We start from the raw sequence: 16273 nt of genomic DNA, 5'->3' as shown, positions 1-16273 counted from the left end.
GCCATGGAGGGATTTGAAAACAAGGATGAGAATTTTTAAATCGAGGCTTTGCTTAACCGGGAGCCAATGTAGGTCAGTGAGCACAGGGGTGATAGGTGAACAGGACTTGGTGCGACTTAGGACACGGGCAGCAGTGTTTTGGATGACCTCAAGTGTATGGAGGGTGGAAGGTGGGAGCCAGCCAGGAGTGCGTTGGAATAGTCAAGTCTAGAGGTCACAAAGGCATGGATGATAATCCCATTAATCTCTTCACTTTAGCCTTTCTAAAGTGTTCTTTCTACTCTATCTTTTCCCACAGCACCACTAGCGCCAGAGATTACTTGGCTGGAATATTCCAAGAACATACTGTCTGTTAGCTGGACATATGGTAATGTCACAACTGGAGCATCCAACTCAACCCTCCCCTGCTGGCTGGTTGTAGCTGTTGGACGAAGAATCATTAAAAAAAGTGTAAGTACAAATATTGGGTATTCGACATGATGCAAGGCCAAAGCAAATCGAATTTGATCATTTTAGCCAGCTCCTGTATAAACCAATTGGGATATCATCCCTCATCTCTGTTCTGCAGTGGTTCAGTCAGTTTATACAGCTCTCAGATTTCCTAACAGTTTGAATAATATGAAGAAATACTGTCTCAGTTTATATCTTAGAGTTACTTAGGAACATGACTAAGATTAAGTTCAGATAGACAATCGAACATTAGATGGAACATGAGGGTCTTGAATTACTGTACTAGGACCGTGGAAATATCATGCCAAGGAAAGGAAGTGGCCTAGGATGTATAACATGCGTATTGTGCTGTTTTCTTCGATAAAGGACACAATAAGAACATAAGAACAATGAGGCAGGTTGCACATGATCTGTATAAAGAACAGGTTTAATAGGCTGAATGGAATTTTTCATTCCATGCTTTCCCATGTTCCTATTGACTAATTTCTTCAATTCAATTTATATCCAAAATTCTAAAACCAATAGCTTTAAGTGTCATCTTTCATAAAAGCAGAATATTTTTCAAAAGGTGAGAGATTAGTAAATGTTGGTATTCAGAGGGATTTGGGTGTTCTTGTACATGAATCACAGAAAGTTAACCTGCAGGTACAGCAAGCAATTAGGAAGGCAAATGGTATGTTGGCCTTTATTGCAAGGGGGTTGGAGTATAAGAGTAAAGAAGTCTTGCTACAATTATATAGAGCTTTGCTGCGACCACACCTGGAGTACTGTGTACAGTTTTGGTCTCCTTACCTCAGGAGGAAGGATATACTTGCCTTAGAGGCGGTGCAGTGAAGGTTCACTAGATTGATTCCTGGGATGAGAGGGCTGTCCTATGAGGAGAGATTGAGTAGAATGGGCCTATATTCTCTGGACTTTAGAAGAATGAGAGGTGATCTCATTGAAACATATAAAATTCTTAGAAGGCTTGACAGGTTAGATGTTAAGAGGCTGTGTCCCCTGGCTGAGGAGTCTAGAACCATGCGTCATAGTCTCAGGATAAGGGGTCGGTCATCCTGGAACTCCCTCCTAGCAGCACTGTGGGAGTACCTTCACCACACGGACTGCAGCGGTTCAAGAAGGCGCCTCACCACCACCTTCTCAAGGGCAATTAGGAATGGGCAATAAATGCTGGCCTTGCCAGCGACGCCCACATCCCATGAAAGAATTTTAAAAATTTTTAGGAGTGAGTGGAGGAGACATTTTTTCACTCGGGGTTGTGAATCTTTGGAATTCTCTACCCCGGGTGCTCAGTCATTGATTACATTCAAGACTGAGATCGATAGATTTTTGGGCACTAAGAGAATCAATGGATATGGGGATAAGGCAGGAAAGTAGAGTTGAGGTAGAAGATCAGAAGATGCCATGATCTTCTGATCTTCCAAATCAGCAGGCACGAGAGGCCATTTGTCTATTCCTGCTCCTATTTCGTATGTTCTTAACTTTGCCAGATGATGTGAGTCTGTGTCTGACAGGCACACTCTGAAACTTTCACTGTTCAACTGTACCTTAAAGATTAAACATTTTTATTGTGGATTGATCAATACAAGATAAAGTTCAAAGTGGTGCTTGGGAAGGAAATGTTTGTTAGTTCTGCCTGAGAAACCACACCTTAATTTAATGGAGTATGCAATAAAAAGTGCCTAAATTTGGGCATTTTTAATTTTATAAATCACTTACATTTTATTGTGTTTCTCGTGTAAAGAAAAACCTGTTACTGTACTTTACAAAGTGAAAACGTTAGGTACCAAGCAGCCAAAGTAGGAACAAAAGAATTGAGGGAAGGGAAAGGGCTTTGATAGAGGCTTTTGAAAGCAGGCAATTAGATATGGGGGCTGAGTTCTAGAGAATAAGTGTGTACAAGCTAAAAGAATGACCACTGATGGTGGACCAGAGGATCATGAAATGAAGACTAATTCAATATCAAAAGATTGGAAGGTGTGCATGGGAATATAAAACTGGAAGAGATCACTGAGGAAAGGTCAGGTTAGGGCATAAAGAGGTTTAGAACCCAAGGATGAGGATCTTCAGATCGATTCACTGGGGAACAGGGAGACAGCGGATCCTGGCAAAGGGCAGGATGATGGGAGTGAGAATTTGTGGGCCATCGAGTTCTGAACAAGTTGGAGTTTGTTGAGGATGGAGGCTGGTTAGAAGAGGATTGGACAAGTCAAGGTCCCGAGTGCTGAGGATGTGGTTTAGGGTTTTGGCAGGCATGAGGGGTAGAAGCAGGCAGTGCTTGAGGTGAGTGAAAGTAATTTTGGGATGGAACCTGAGCTCAGGGTCAAGCAGGATGCCCAGGTTCCACATGATTGGGTTTATCCTGAAAAGTTGATCGAGCCAAAGCAAGAAGCATATAGGTCCTGGAGCCCTGGAGTGGCCATTACAGGAAATGCAATGTCTATGCTGTGGCAGGTTTCAGTGGAACCACAAAAGAGATGGACTATAGAAGAGAATTTTGGTGAAGGACGTCGTAATTGGTGGTGTTAAAGGATCAGGCACAAGATGCCACGTGCATCTTTCACCATGGTGGTCTCCATGCTGTCGCCGGGGAAGAAACCAGATTGGTGGGTCTTGAACAGGGAGTAGCAAGTGTGTGGTTCAATAGGAACAGCATGTTCCATGGTTTTGGAGAAAAGGGAAGGATAGAATGGAGTTTAGAGAGGATAGGGGGGAACGAGGAGGGTTCTTTGAGAAGTGGCTAATGATGGTGGTTTTGAAGGCGATGGGAACACTGCCAGAAAATAGGGAGTGCCGATGAGCAGCGAACAAGTAGGGGGAGGTTGGATAGCTAAGAGCTGGGATGGGAAGGGATCGGGAGCAGGTGGTGGTCTTCATGGGTGGGATGAGTTTGAAGATGGCTGGGAGCAGGGAAATTGTGAGTGTGGGGTTCTGAGAAGTTGGTCAAGCAGAGGGCTGGGAATGATTTGGAGGCAATGGTCCAGCAGTGGCAGATGGTGACAGCCTATAAATGATTAGATGTGTTTCATCTGCAGGATTAAATCAAAGAATTGAAGATATTGCAGTGACTAATTTAATATCATACACCATGCAAAACGGAAGTGATGTTTGAAGCTCAATTATGAGAAACCACAAAATTTACGTGACTTGACTACCTCCCATCCCCCTATCCTCTCCGAGATGTCTACCTTCTTGCAACAGTTCAAGATTTTTAATTTTAAACATATTCTTACTGTTAAATGACACATCCTTACACTCTCATCACTCACCCACTAGCCTCTGAACTACTTCGTTCATTTTAGTGTCCAGGAATTTTTGATGTATTCACAAGATATCTTGGTTACTATGAGGTTGAAAAGTCAAAGCTTCGGTGGTTTGTGATTGAGAGGTGTTGTAAACGAAGATCTGTTGTTTAATACAGGTGCCGCGCAGTGTAATGACAACCCTGCTTCGATTGCCTCCTGGGGATATATACAACCTAACTGTTGTCGCCTACACGGAAGGGAGCAGCAACTCCTCAGCTCCACGAATAATCCAACTCCGTTAGTATTTCTTCACCTTTTAATTAGTTACTATCATTTGTTTCACAGACATTTTTGGTACTTTTAGTAATTTCTATGTGATGTTTCACCCCATTAATGATATCTTATTCAGCAAGCATAATATGTTCGAAAACCACATAAAGCTGAACCCAGCCATGTCAGAGAGTAACTGGAATAGTGTTAGGGAATGTACATGGACATCACAGGATCAAGGTCCGAAGCCTCCCATGATCTAGATAATCAAACCGCTGAAATAGACCTACCAAATTTAATGAGGAAGCCTGTGTTCAGTTCTGCTTCACAGGCTGTATAAACTGAGGATAAATTAGACACAAGATAGGGTTGAAAAGCAAAAAAAAAAACAGGATTATCCATTAGCATTGGGACAAGAGCCAATAGTTAGCAGTTTTGGTTTTGACATGTGGAGGAGTTCCAGTTTCCAGCTTACTAGTCAGACGTTAAATGAACTCTGCCGATTGAAAGTTCGTACAGACTGCTCATGGCTTGGACCAACTTTTCTTATTTCAAGTAAGTTTAGCTTAAAATGGGAAAATAGGCCAACCATCAGTGATTCGCACCAATGGCATTTTGGGGCCAGGTCAGGAAGTCTGTTTGTTGACAAAAAAATAAATGCAGCTGGGACACCTCCCCTGAGTCTGGTGACTAATCCACGGGAACCACGTTCCTGCCTGCGCATCTCCCCACTTCCAGCACTGACGGCCAGGATTGGCTCCTCTGAATGAAATTGGCAGTTCTCCCCTACGTATGCAGAGGCCGTAATGCTGGCTACGAGCAGATAGGGACCTGCTCCACTGCATGAGCCACTGGACTTGGATACAGTGGGTGGGCTGGAAAGGATGGCAGTAAGGGGGGCGGGGGAAGAGGGAGAATAGATGGCAGTGAAAGAGGGGGTGAGAATAATGGCAGTATAAGGGGAATGGGACAAATGATGGCAGTGAAGGGAATGAGGCAGAAGCTGGGAGCAGCACTTTGGGGAGATCATTTTAGGGTGGGAGGAAGGAGAATGCCAGCATGAACTTTGTGGTGAAGCAAGACTATCAGTTTGAAGTGGGGAGTGGACGAAGAATAACAACTTTAAGCAGGTTAGAGGGGGAGAAGAGTGCCAGATTGCATTGAGGAGAGTTGCAGAAGAGAGTAGCTCTCTGAGAGGGTGGGGAGTTGAGTGGGCTCCAGTGTCTTTGTGAATTGGGTCCAGAGGGATTAGAGTGCCCATATAAACTGGGACGGCGGGACAGTGGATGTGGGAGAGTGACAGTTGAGGTAACCTGTGAGTATGATGGGCTGGTTACTCCATTGAAATCCAAATGTCACCTTGGTTTTCCTCTTTGTTTATACTAAAAAAATCTAATAATTGTTGACTATAAAAGTGCTTAAATAAATCAGAATGCATCATTTTAGTGTAAGAATTCAAAATTGTTCCCTGGAGTGTGGCAAAACCAGTGACTGGGAGGTGCAAGAACAGCCTGGGGATGACTCTCCACGATTGTACTCTCTTCCCCATAGAGAAGCACTAAAACCATCTTTCAGAAAGTCCTCACCCTGACTGGTGCCATTTAAAAAAAAATTATGTATTTCGAATTGAAATTCAAGTCTGGTAGTCTAGTGAGAGGAGTGGTGGCTATTTATTCATTTGGTCTCTGAAATCCAGTGGACAGGCAAACCAAGCATGGGGAAATGTTTATCCCACTTCACGACAAATACCAGGATCAAATTTTACAATTTTGCTTTTCCAGCAAGCAGAAAAGTACCCTAATCCATTTTAGTTTTGTGATTCACTCTTTGTTCACAGAGCCAGCTTCTCCCAAGTCACTCTTCGCTGTTAACAAAACGCAGACGTCTGTGACGCTCCTGTGGGTAGAGGAAGGGGTCACCGATCACTACAGGGTCACTTGCAAACAGGTTGGATCAAGAGATGAAGGAAAGGTTGGTTGGTTACTCTTCACTTTGATCCCCATGAACTCGGGGTCTGGTTCCTCCACTGCGGGCACAGAGTTGAATGCAGGCAGACCTGGCTGGAATCAAACATTGGGGTCAGTTAGATGAGGAGCTACATTCAAGTTCAACTGACGAAGTCAACCTGAGTGCAGGGATCCCTGTGCTTAAAGCCAACATAGCAGATTGTGAGCTCATTCTGTGCCTTTGCAGGGTTAGGCAGATAGACCCAGCTGTCCTTTGGGGAGACAGCTGACAATTGCCTCATTTTCTGAGGTTAGTCATCAAAAAAGGAACATCTAAAATTAAAGCTGATCTTAATCTAGTTCGATATAATTGTTGACCATGAAGATGTTCAGTTGGAAACTGATGTAAATGCATGAGCTGGGATTTTCCTCTGCTTTTAAGCCAGTTTTCTGGTTGCACTGGGGCAGGTGGCAGCAAAAACAGGGTTCATTACACCATTACCCCACCTACATTAGCGTGCACCACAATTTCCGACACTGTCGGATTAGCGCACATTAAAAAGCGGCGCTAATGGTGGAGTGATGTTACACATCACATTTTCTGCCTTGGCAATGCTAGACATCAAGAACGTCAACATTCATTGGGCCTCCAGCTACACAAAGGGAGGCACAATGCATAGAAAAACTGAAATGGCCACAGCAGTGCATGCAGCGGCCATCGATTCACTCATCAACAGTGGCAGATTTTTCCATTCTAATCAGAGGCTCCAAAGCTTTTCTGTGCTTCCAACCTTATTAAACTGCTACATGTGGCAGAATACTGGAGTAGCAACCATGATATACCCACTTTCCCCTCCCCTCCTTATGGCAAGCGTTGATGAAAATCCTGCCAGAAACTCACCAGGAAATATTTAAAGAAACCCTGGGAACTTCATGGCAGGTCCACTTGGACTACTCCAAGTCCTGTCCCACCACACATTGTTAGCCAGCAACTTTATGACAAAGTGGCTTTTACCCTCACTCCTTTCTCTCTTTTCCATTTAGAAATTCCACCCCAGTTCACAGTTGATATTCTTGTGAAAGACCTGGAAATTCTGAAATCTTCTCTCCGTTATCATCAAAATTACAGCACAGAAGGAGGCCATTTGGCCCATTGTGTCAATACTGTTCACATTCTTCAACTGGAGCTATCTGTACTAATACCATCTCCCTGCCCTTTCCCTCTATCTTTTATATTCCTTTATAAATACTTATCCATTTCCATTTTAAACGTTGTACTCTCTGCCCCAACAGCCACTTGTGGTAAAGCATTCCATGTTCTAATAACCTGCCACTTCCAACTTCCCCCTTTTTGTTCCTCCAGTGATAATCCTGAGTCTGTGCCCCCTTGTCACCAATTTGCCATCCAATGGAAACAATGGCCCAGAAATTCGGGTCGGAGGCTTCCCGTGGGTGCAAGCCCCCGACCTGCACTTACCTAGCGTGCTGGCCGTTGAGCTGTGGGCCTGCATGGGATTCCGATCCTGGGCCTCCTCCGACTGCTGGCACGCAGTGCTTGCGTATCCCAGGGGCGCAGTTAGTTCGATGCATCCCATGGGATCACGTGGGCCATGGAGAGCCAATGGTAGCAGGGAATGCTTCATTCATAAGTTTGACAGGAAGAGCTGTCAAACCTATAAATACTATAAGCCCCAAAACATCACTAAAACCTCAAATTAAAAAAAAATCACATTTTTAAAATAAACTATAAATGACATGAAATAACTATTTTAAACAATTTAAATTTTTGAAAAAATTAATTACATTTTCTAACGGGGCTAAAAATAAACTTACCTTTCTTTAAAGCATTTAAAAATAATAAACCTGTGGAAAAAATGTTTTAATTTTAATTAATTCACCACTTACCTTGTTAAAAGCAGGCCTTGCGCCTGCTTTTTAAAAAGTGTAACTGTTGGAGAATTACCCTCCCGGAAAAACCTGGGAAAAAAAACGTAAGTTCAATGCGCACGCGCTGCCTCTCCGGCGCACGCGTTCGACTTCTGAACCCCTTCTTTCAGGGGAACGGAAGTTCCGGTTTCCCGCGCATGCACAGTGCATGCACGAAACCGGCACTTTCGTTGGGCCTACGCGTGATTACCCCGTGCGTACTCACGCATTGGAACCCGAATTTCTGGGCCAATGTGTCATTATTTACCCTCTCAAAACCTTTTATAATTTTGAAAAACTCTATTCGACCTCCCCAACTTTACCTGCCTTGTGTTTGGTTTCAAGTAGATGTACTTGTCAGTGGCAATCGCCATACTGGGAAGAGGGTCCATTTTTTTCCCCCCATGAGTACCTTCTGACCAGCCCAGTATCTGTCCTTCAGGAGACCTGCAAGCAGGATGGTCTTCCACAGGATCATAGACATCATTCTGAGATGAGCACAGGTCTCATTGCACTGACCATGTTTTGATTGATCTTTTAACTTTGGCATTTTTACTTGGCAGACTACAGTCAACAGAATAGCACAGCATGTGTGGCTATGGTGTTGGGATTGCTTATAGCCTCAACTCTCCTGAAGCCCCAGATGTCATCAGGACCCTTGGCTGGGAGCTCAAATCTCAGCGATCTGAAAGGCTGAGTTATCGTGAGCATCATTTTTCCCCCACTAAGATACAAAGCCTTTCTTCCCTTTTCATTGGTCTCTAGCCTCTCACCAATTGAAACCGAGGGAGTGGGTGGATGAGCTGTTGTTTTCTGGCAGTCCTGTTCTGGAGCAGTTACTGGGAGCTGTGCAAGAGTGGAGCATTTTTCTGACTTTCACTCCTCTCTGTGAGTATACAGCCAAGATCTGGAGCTAGCAGTCTGGAGAATCACGAGTTAGAATTTTGCAGCCCTGTGCGCTCCTGTTATGATTTTACAAAAATATATATATTTTTAACAAGCACTGTGAAGGCCTTTATAATAGCTTATGGATTTTAGCTATTTTTTTTCTTGCTTGTGTTGTAGCTTATTTAAAATGTTGCGTAAATGCCTCTTACTTCTTCTTTCGTTTCTTTATATAACTTCCTGTGACATTGCAGTTTATATTTTGAGGTTGATGATGACAGCACAGCCAGATGTACCACAGCAGCTAGAAAGATGGCCCTTTTTAAATATCCTAATGTAGTTAAGCCACCATGAACAGCTAGTTAGGGTGTCTGCCTGCATCATCTACAAGGAGCTGTGGTAACAAGTAGGTAATATTTATTTAATAATAACCTGTTCTGTATTGTAATGAAGAAACAGACCGTTAAACATATGAAGGAAACATACCTAGGTGAAGTGTTACCAGCAGAAACAGCAATTTGTCTGTGGGTAATGACTACAGTTTGATTGAATGAGTGGGGCTGGATGGTAATGTGCCACAGTGGAAGGACAGGTACTGCATGGGAGCGTATTTTAATAGTAGTCATTGGCAGCCCAGTGATATTATAAATGTGGACCCTATCTTCTCTTTTTCTACTTCTTCTTCTTAGGCAGTCCCTCGGAACCGAGAATGACTTGCTACCACATTAAAAATGAGTTCTCAGGTGACTGATGAGTCCAATGCGGGACCTACAGTCTCTGTCACAGGTGGGGCAGACGGTAGTTGAAGGGGCGGGTGGGTGGGGTGCTTGGGTTGACGTGCGCTCCTTCCGCTGTTTGCGCTTGGCTCCACTTGCTTCCGGCGAAGAGACTCGAGGTGTCCGGCGCCTTCCCGGATGCTTCTCCTCCACTTTGTGCGATCTTGGGCCAGGGATTCCCAGGTGTCGGTGGGGATGTTGCACTTTTTCAAGGAGGCTTTGAGGGTGTCCTTGAAGCGTTTCCTCTGCCCACCTGGGGCTCTCTTGGCGTGTCGGAGCTCAGAGTAGAGCGCTTGCTTTGGGAGTTTCGTTTCGGGCATGTGGACGATGTGGCCCATCCGTCAGAGCTGATTGAGCGTGGTCAAAGCTTCGATGCTGGAGATGTTGGCCTGAGCAAGAACAGAGATGTTGGTGCACCTATCCTGCCAATGCAGGATCTTGCAGAGGCAGCGTTGGTGGTACCTCTCCAGTGCTTTGAAGTGCCTGCTGTACATGGTCCATGTCTCCTAGGCATACAGCAGGGCGGGTATCTATACTCCTTTCACTGCAGGTGGGTACGGTAGTTTAGTGATTATGAGACTGGATGATCAACTCAGAGATCGAGTTCAAATCCCTTCATGGGCAATTGAGATTTGAATTGAATAAATATGGTCCTTTGTGGACTGGCACTAGAATGGATTGCTGTAAAAACCCGACCTGATCTGCCTTGCATGAGACTCCAGTCCCACACGCTGTGGTTGAATCTTGCTGTGTTCATGGCAGCGAGGGATGGGCAATAAGCACTCTTTTGCCAGTGTTGTCTACAGCCCAAGATTACACTTTGTTTTAAAGTTCTTAAATATTTCCATTCCAGTGTGTTAATCATTGTGTGAAAAATGTCCTCGTATCAGTCCTAAATTTTTATTTTACTGGGTTGAACCTATGTCCCCTTGTCCTACTCTTGCAATTTAGTTTGAAGTAATTTTCAGAATTTCTCTTTTCCATAGCATTTACTGCCTCATATACCCGAATCTGATCAGCTCACTGTCGGCTTCTTTCAAGACTGAAAGGCCCGTTTTCCCAGCCCTCCGACATTAAGGAACAGGAACAAAAACAGAGCTTGAAATACAGATCATGTAGGCAGCAGTTTAAAGTCAACAGTTAAAAGGCTGGGGTGAGGTAGAAAGCTGATTTTTAATAACCATTTATGTTTGACACATGCTCACAAAGTATTTTTAATTCCATTGGGGAAATGATCTGCTTTCTGCATAAATTTAATTGATAATCCTTTGTTGTGGAAACTAAACCATCTCATTATTTGAACATTTTGATCCTTTTATAATCTGGGTTTCTTGCTTTGTTGAGTCTTCTCCGTGAACCTTTACCCGAACCAGGAGATGGGTAGGTGACCAGCTATTCCACCTTTACCCATGCCCTCCCCTCACCATGGACAACTGGGTGAATGGCACTGGCCCAGTTGACTTGTTGGTTAATTTAGCTCCCGCCTACTGTGAGGAAGAGGTTCGGCCTAACTGCACCTTCCCAAAAGCACAGACAAAACTAAGAACTGAGAATCATGGCACAAATGCGCATGCTATATATGTCCATGACATTATGGCAAAGTGACTAAAAGGAAGTAGTTATTGTAAAGTCTGCGCCTCAATAATACACGGACTTCGGGAGAACAGTTTAACAGGTACTTTACTGAACGGAGGATACTCTTTTTGTTTGAACCAAAAAAAAAACAAATTGGACTGTAAATTGGCACTGCACACCGTCCGACGTCCAGAAGACGCGATAGGCGGTCCCCTCGTGGTGGACGACGAATGCCCCGTCGGTGTCCTCCCGCGCCAGCTGGATAAACAGCTGGCGCCGGAAGGAGAAGACGTGGCGAAGGCTGGCTTCCCGGAAGCCGAGCGGGATGGGCGTGATCCCCGACCTCACCTCCCCAAGTTGGCATAAATGGGGGAGGAGGAGCTCACCAGGAACATAGGGTGGGACGTTCGAGATGACGATCCTCTGCGCGGTGGCCTTGAGAGGATCCACCGGCAGGAAGGTCCCACCCACGGTGAGCCCCTTGGCGACGGCCAGGGACACCGCCCGCTCCGACCCCAGGAAGAACACAGCCTTCCCGTACATTTTTGAGGCCCCGACGATGGCTGAGGGGCCGACAACCCCAGCCATGGCTTTAACGCAGGCCTCAATGGTCATAGTGGGGTGAGTGTAGCTCTTCACCCCAAGCTTTTTTGTCATAAGTTTAAAAGGTGACGGGGCAGCAGAAGCAGCGGGAGCAACTGTGGCTGTGGCTGCCACTCCTGTATAAGTCCTGGCTGGCCCCGCCACCGGCGAAGATGCAGTCGCCATTATGGGGTGTTTTTTATAAGGGCTACACTCACCCCAAGTCACAGGCCTGAAGGTGTTAATGGCCTCAGGTATTTTTTGGTCCTCTATTGAGCAGAGTGAGCTGATTAAAATGAAGACACACCTCTCCCCTATTGATTAAAATTGGGAGAGGGGCCTTCTCCCCTCTGCTCAATAGGCAATTAATAAAAAGAGATGAAATTGAGGTGCCTTAGAGAAATAGGCAGAGAGAGACAAAGAGAGAGAGAGAGAGAGAGAGAGGGGGGTGGGTGGGAAGGAGGGAAGCCGCAAGGGAAGGGTTGCCACTCAGGATGGTGGGTGGGTGGGTGTTGGCAGGGGTGCACTCTCCGATGGGAATTTAAAGTCTTTGATGGTGGTGGTCTTCTGGCAGGGGGAGAAGATGTCTTCACCTGGGAAAGCTGGAGATGCCCCAGGCTCAGTCCCACACCAGGTCTTAATGTAATTGGACTTCAACTAGGCAGCTCCAGCTGTCCCAGGTCAGGCAATAGAAGGGGTGCTTATTAGTGGTGTGTGTGGCCTAGTTTTTAACAAGAGCCACACACACAGACACCCCTTGATGATCCGGCCTTGTTTCTTCTTTTCTCCCCCCACCTAAAATACAAAGTCTTTGGGAGAGTGCCCCAAATAACACCCACCTGTAGATGATCTGAAAGATGTTCTCCTTCCAAACGGTTGGTGGTTGATGGTGAAGGTGGTTTCTCTCCCCTCTCCTAAAGTGGAGGCCAATTTGGGGAGGCAGCGATAGGAAAGGCCTCTCCCCTGGTTGGTGTTGTTGCTGGCCTCCTTTCTCCTTCTCCTCCTCTGTCCTCTCTCTACAGGCACCTCTGTTGGTGTGGTGATGATGGTGGTGGTGGCCTTTTGTTGTCCTCCTCTTCCTGGTCAGGAGACCACCACTTTCCAGTCTCCTGGTTTGGTTGCTCCTTCTCCTCCTGCTGACTGAGGCAGCTGCACAGTCAGCAATGCTGAGAATGAGGTCTGAACAGGAGGGTACTCTTTTATTTGGACCCGAAAAAAACCCAATTGGACTGTAAATAAACAAAAGTTCAACTAAAACTTAACAAATCAAATTAAAATGTGGTTTTCCGGGTTGATAATGCACTCCAGTCCCCGCGGCGCCCACCGGTCGCGGAAATACTCAAGCACGCCGGCGGACACCGCGTGCTCCATCTCCAGGGCCACCCGGGCGCGAACATGGCCGCGGAAGAGAGGCAGGCAATCCGGCTGGACGACCCCCTCGACCGCCCGCTGCCTGGATCAATTGATGGCTCTTTTAGCCAGGCCCAGGAGCAGGCCCACAAGGAGGTCCTCCAACCTGTCCGCTCCCCTCCACACTGGGTGACCGTAGATCAAGAGCGTGGGACTGAAGTGCAACCAAAAATCGAGGAGCAGCCCCTTCAAGTAGTGAAAGAGGGGCTGCAACCTCTCACACTCCATACAAACGTGAAACACGGACTCCTCCAGGCCGCAAAAAATGCAGGCGGCCTGGCAGTCCGTGAACCTACTTAAAACCTTATTGCACGGGACCGCTCCATGCAACACCCTCCAGGCCAAGTCCCCGATGGAACAAGTGAGGACTCCCGCGTAGAGAGCCCTCCATTGGGAACCTCCGCCTCCGCCGGTCGGCAAGATGCTACGCCAAGGCGTGTCCGGACGGCAGACGAAGATGGCAAAGTGGAGAGTGTGCAGGAGCAGCCCGTACAGGCAACCCCTCCGCGCGGAATGAAAAGGCACGGAGGATATTTCCTCGAGACGGCTCAAGTTGTGAGGCGCCGGTTCCCGAGGGGAGTTTCGGGGCCGGGCGCCGATGAGGAATTCCGTCCGAACGGGGGTAAGCTCGGACGGGATCGCCCCACGTGCTTGAGCCGCCTCAATACACCTAGTGGAGTCGGGCCCCAGTGCCGCTTTCACCGATTCGATGGCTTCGGCCGCGAGCCGGACGTTGGCCCAGGACAGGCGCCGCGCCAGCTCCTCTGGCGCCATCCAGCCTGCTCCTCTGCCATCAAGCAGGTCCCCGACTCTGGTCACTTTGCCAGGCACAGCCCTGCCCTCCGCCAGCCGCCCGAACCCGCGGTCGTGGAGGTGCGGATTCCTGAGCAGCGGCTCCCGAAGGAGAGCCGCCGCTCCTGACGGGGGAGAGCTCCGCCTGGAAACGACTTAGTTCCAAACCCATAGCAGTTCCTGGTAGAAGACAGGCAGCTCCCGCAGGCCGGCACGCCTGCAGCCTACTTTCGCAAACAGGAGCTGCGTGTCGTAATTGAGGCCGTGCAGCTGGCGGAAGAAAAACGTCGCCAGCGCACACCATCTCGGAGGATTCTCGACGTACAGGTATCTCTGCAGCGTCTGAAGACGGAAAGTCGCAGCCTGGGTGCGAAGGCACACCAGCGCCTGACCGCCCTCCCTAAGCGGGAGACACCGAACCGCGGCAGAGACCCAGTGCTTCCTTTTGTCCCAGAAGAAGTCGATGAGCTTCTTCTGCATCTTGGCGACAAACGCAGGGGGAGGGATCAAAGTGACCACCCGGTACCACAACATGGCGGCCACCAGCTGGTTTATGACCAGCGCTCGACCCCTGTAGGACAACACTCGGAGCAGTCCTGTCCAGCGTCCTAGGCGAGCGGTGACTTTGGCCTCCAGCTCTTGCCAGTTCGCCGGCCAGGCGTCCTCGGCAGGGCTAAGGTAGACTCCCAAATAGAGGAGGTGCATGGTGCTCCAGGCGAAAGGCCTGAACTCCTCCGGCAGGGCGTCCACCCGCCACTGACCCACCAGGAGTCCGGAACATTTCTCCCAGTTGATCTTGGCGGAGGATGCGTCCGAGTAAATCTGCTGCCATTCTCGCATCCTCCGCAAGTCAGCGGGATCCGTGACCATGAGGAACACGTCATCGGCGTAAGCCGAGAGGACCACCTCCACGCCCGGCCCTTGCAGAGCCAGTCCTGTCAACCTCTTCCGCAAGAGGCGCAGGAATGGCTCAACGCAAACGGCGTATAACATGGGGCATCCCTGACGCACCTCCCTCCCGAAGCGAAGGGGCGCCGTCAAGGACCCGTTAACTTTAATCAGACACTCCGCGGTGGCGGACAGAAGTCGGATCCGGGCGACGAAATGCGTCCCGAACCCGAATGCGCGCAGAGTCCCGAAGAGATACTCATGATCCACCCTGTCGAACGCCTTCTCCTGATCCAGGGAAAGGAAGGCGACCGACAGACCAGCCCTCTGGGAGTGGTGGACCAGGTCCCGGACCAGATGGATGTTATCGTGAATGGTCTGGCCCGGGACCGTGTAGGACTGGTCGGGGTGGATCATGTGGGCCAGCACGGTGCCAAGGCGAGCAGACATGGCCCTGGCAAAGATTTTATAGTCCATGCTGAGGAGGGAGACCGGGTGCCAGTTCTTAAGGAGGCGGAGATCGCCCTTCTTAGGCAGCAGGACAATGACCGCCCTGCGCCAAGAGAGGGGCATCTCCCCGGTCGCCAAACTTTCCCCCAGGACCCGCGCGTAGTCGCCCCCCAAGACGTCCCAGAACGCCCTGTGGAACTCCACGGTCAGCCCGTCCAGCCCCGGGGACTTTCCCCAAGAGAGCTGGCGGAGGGCGCCGGTCAGCTCCGCCAGGCTTAGCGGAGCGTCCAATTTTTCGGCGCCCTCCGGGCTGACCTTCAGCAGGTCCTCCCACAGAACGCTGCGCGCATCCTCGCTGGACGGATCCGGAGAGAACAGAGCCCCGTAGTAGGCGCGGGTCTCCGCGCTGATTCCCTCCGGATCCGAAACCAGAGATCCGTCATCGGCCAGCAGCCCCAAGAGCTGCTTACGGACCCCCCATCTTTTTTCCAGCGAGTAGAAGAAGGGGGAGCCGCGGTCCAGGTCCCGCAGGAGCTGGATCCGCGACCTCACGTACGCGCCTTGGGACCAGACGAGCTGCAGGTCCTTCAGCACGCCCTTCTTCTCTTCGTACACCTTCCGCAGGGCCGGGTCCTCGACGACCTGACTGAGACGGGACTCCAGGTTGAGCACCTCCTTCTCCAACTGCCCGACCCGGGCCTCCCGCCTCTTGGTCGACCCCTTCGCGTACTCCTGACAGAAGAGACAGATGTGAGCCTTGCCCACATCCCACCATAGCCTCGAGGAGGGGAAGCCCCCCAGCTTCCTTCTTCAATCGGCCCAGAACCGACGAAACGAATCCCGGAACCGCGTGTCCTCCAGCAGCAGGTTGTTAAAATGCCAGTACACGGGCCCCCGCTGCGCGCGCAGCGGAACGAGCTCTGCCCACACCAGGTGATGGTCCGTGCACGGCCCCGGCCGCATGGAAGCCGCCGGAACGCAGGAGACGTACGCCCGGGAAATGTAGAGGCGGTCGATTCTGGACCTTCCTCCCCCAGACCTCACGCTAGTGAAGGCGCTGGAGTCGGGGTGGAGATTT

At 48.9% G+C, this 16273-nt stretch overlaps 1 protein-coding gene across 4 annotated transcripts in view; it reads left to right on the top strand.

The window, feature by feature from the left end:
• Window positions 1-16273, top strand: part of ptpro (protein tyrosine phosphatase receptor type O) — a 202106-nt gene that overhangs the window by 143480 nt on the left and 42353 nt on the right. For all 4 annotated transcript variants that reach the window (XM_086010114.1, XM_086010113.1, XM_086010111.1 and 1 more), the window contains exons 11-13: window positions 299-450; window positions 3872-3992; window positions 5803-5936. In XM_086010114.1, the coding sequence (XP_085866240.1) occupies window positions 299-450; window positions 3872-3992; window positions 5803-5936 (407 nt within the window). The remainder of the gene's footprint in view (window positions 1-298; window positions 451-3871; window positions 3993-5802; window positions 5937-16273) is intronic.

The sequence above is a fragment of the Somniosus microcephalus genome, chromosome 17 (assembly GCF_052327205.1).
Source record: "Somniosus microcephalus isolate GS21.2 chromosome 17, FLI_Smic_1.0, whole genome shotgun sequence".
NCBI lineage: Eukaryota > Metazoa > Chordata > Chondrichthyes > Squaliformes > Somniosidae > Somniosus > Somniosus microcephalus.
The sequence above is the reverse complement of the archived record's forward strand: the minus strand, read 5'-3'. Positions and strand labels throughout refer to the sequence as shown.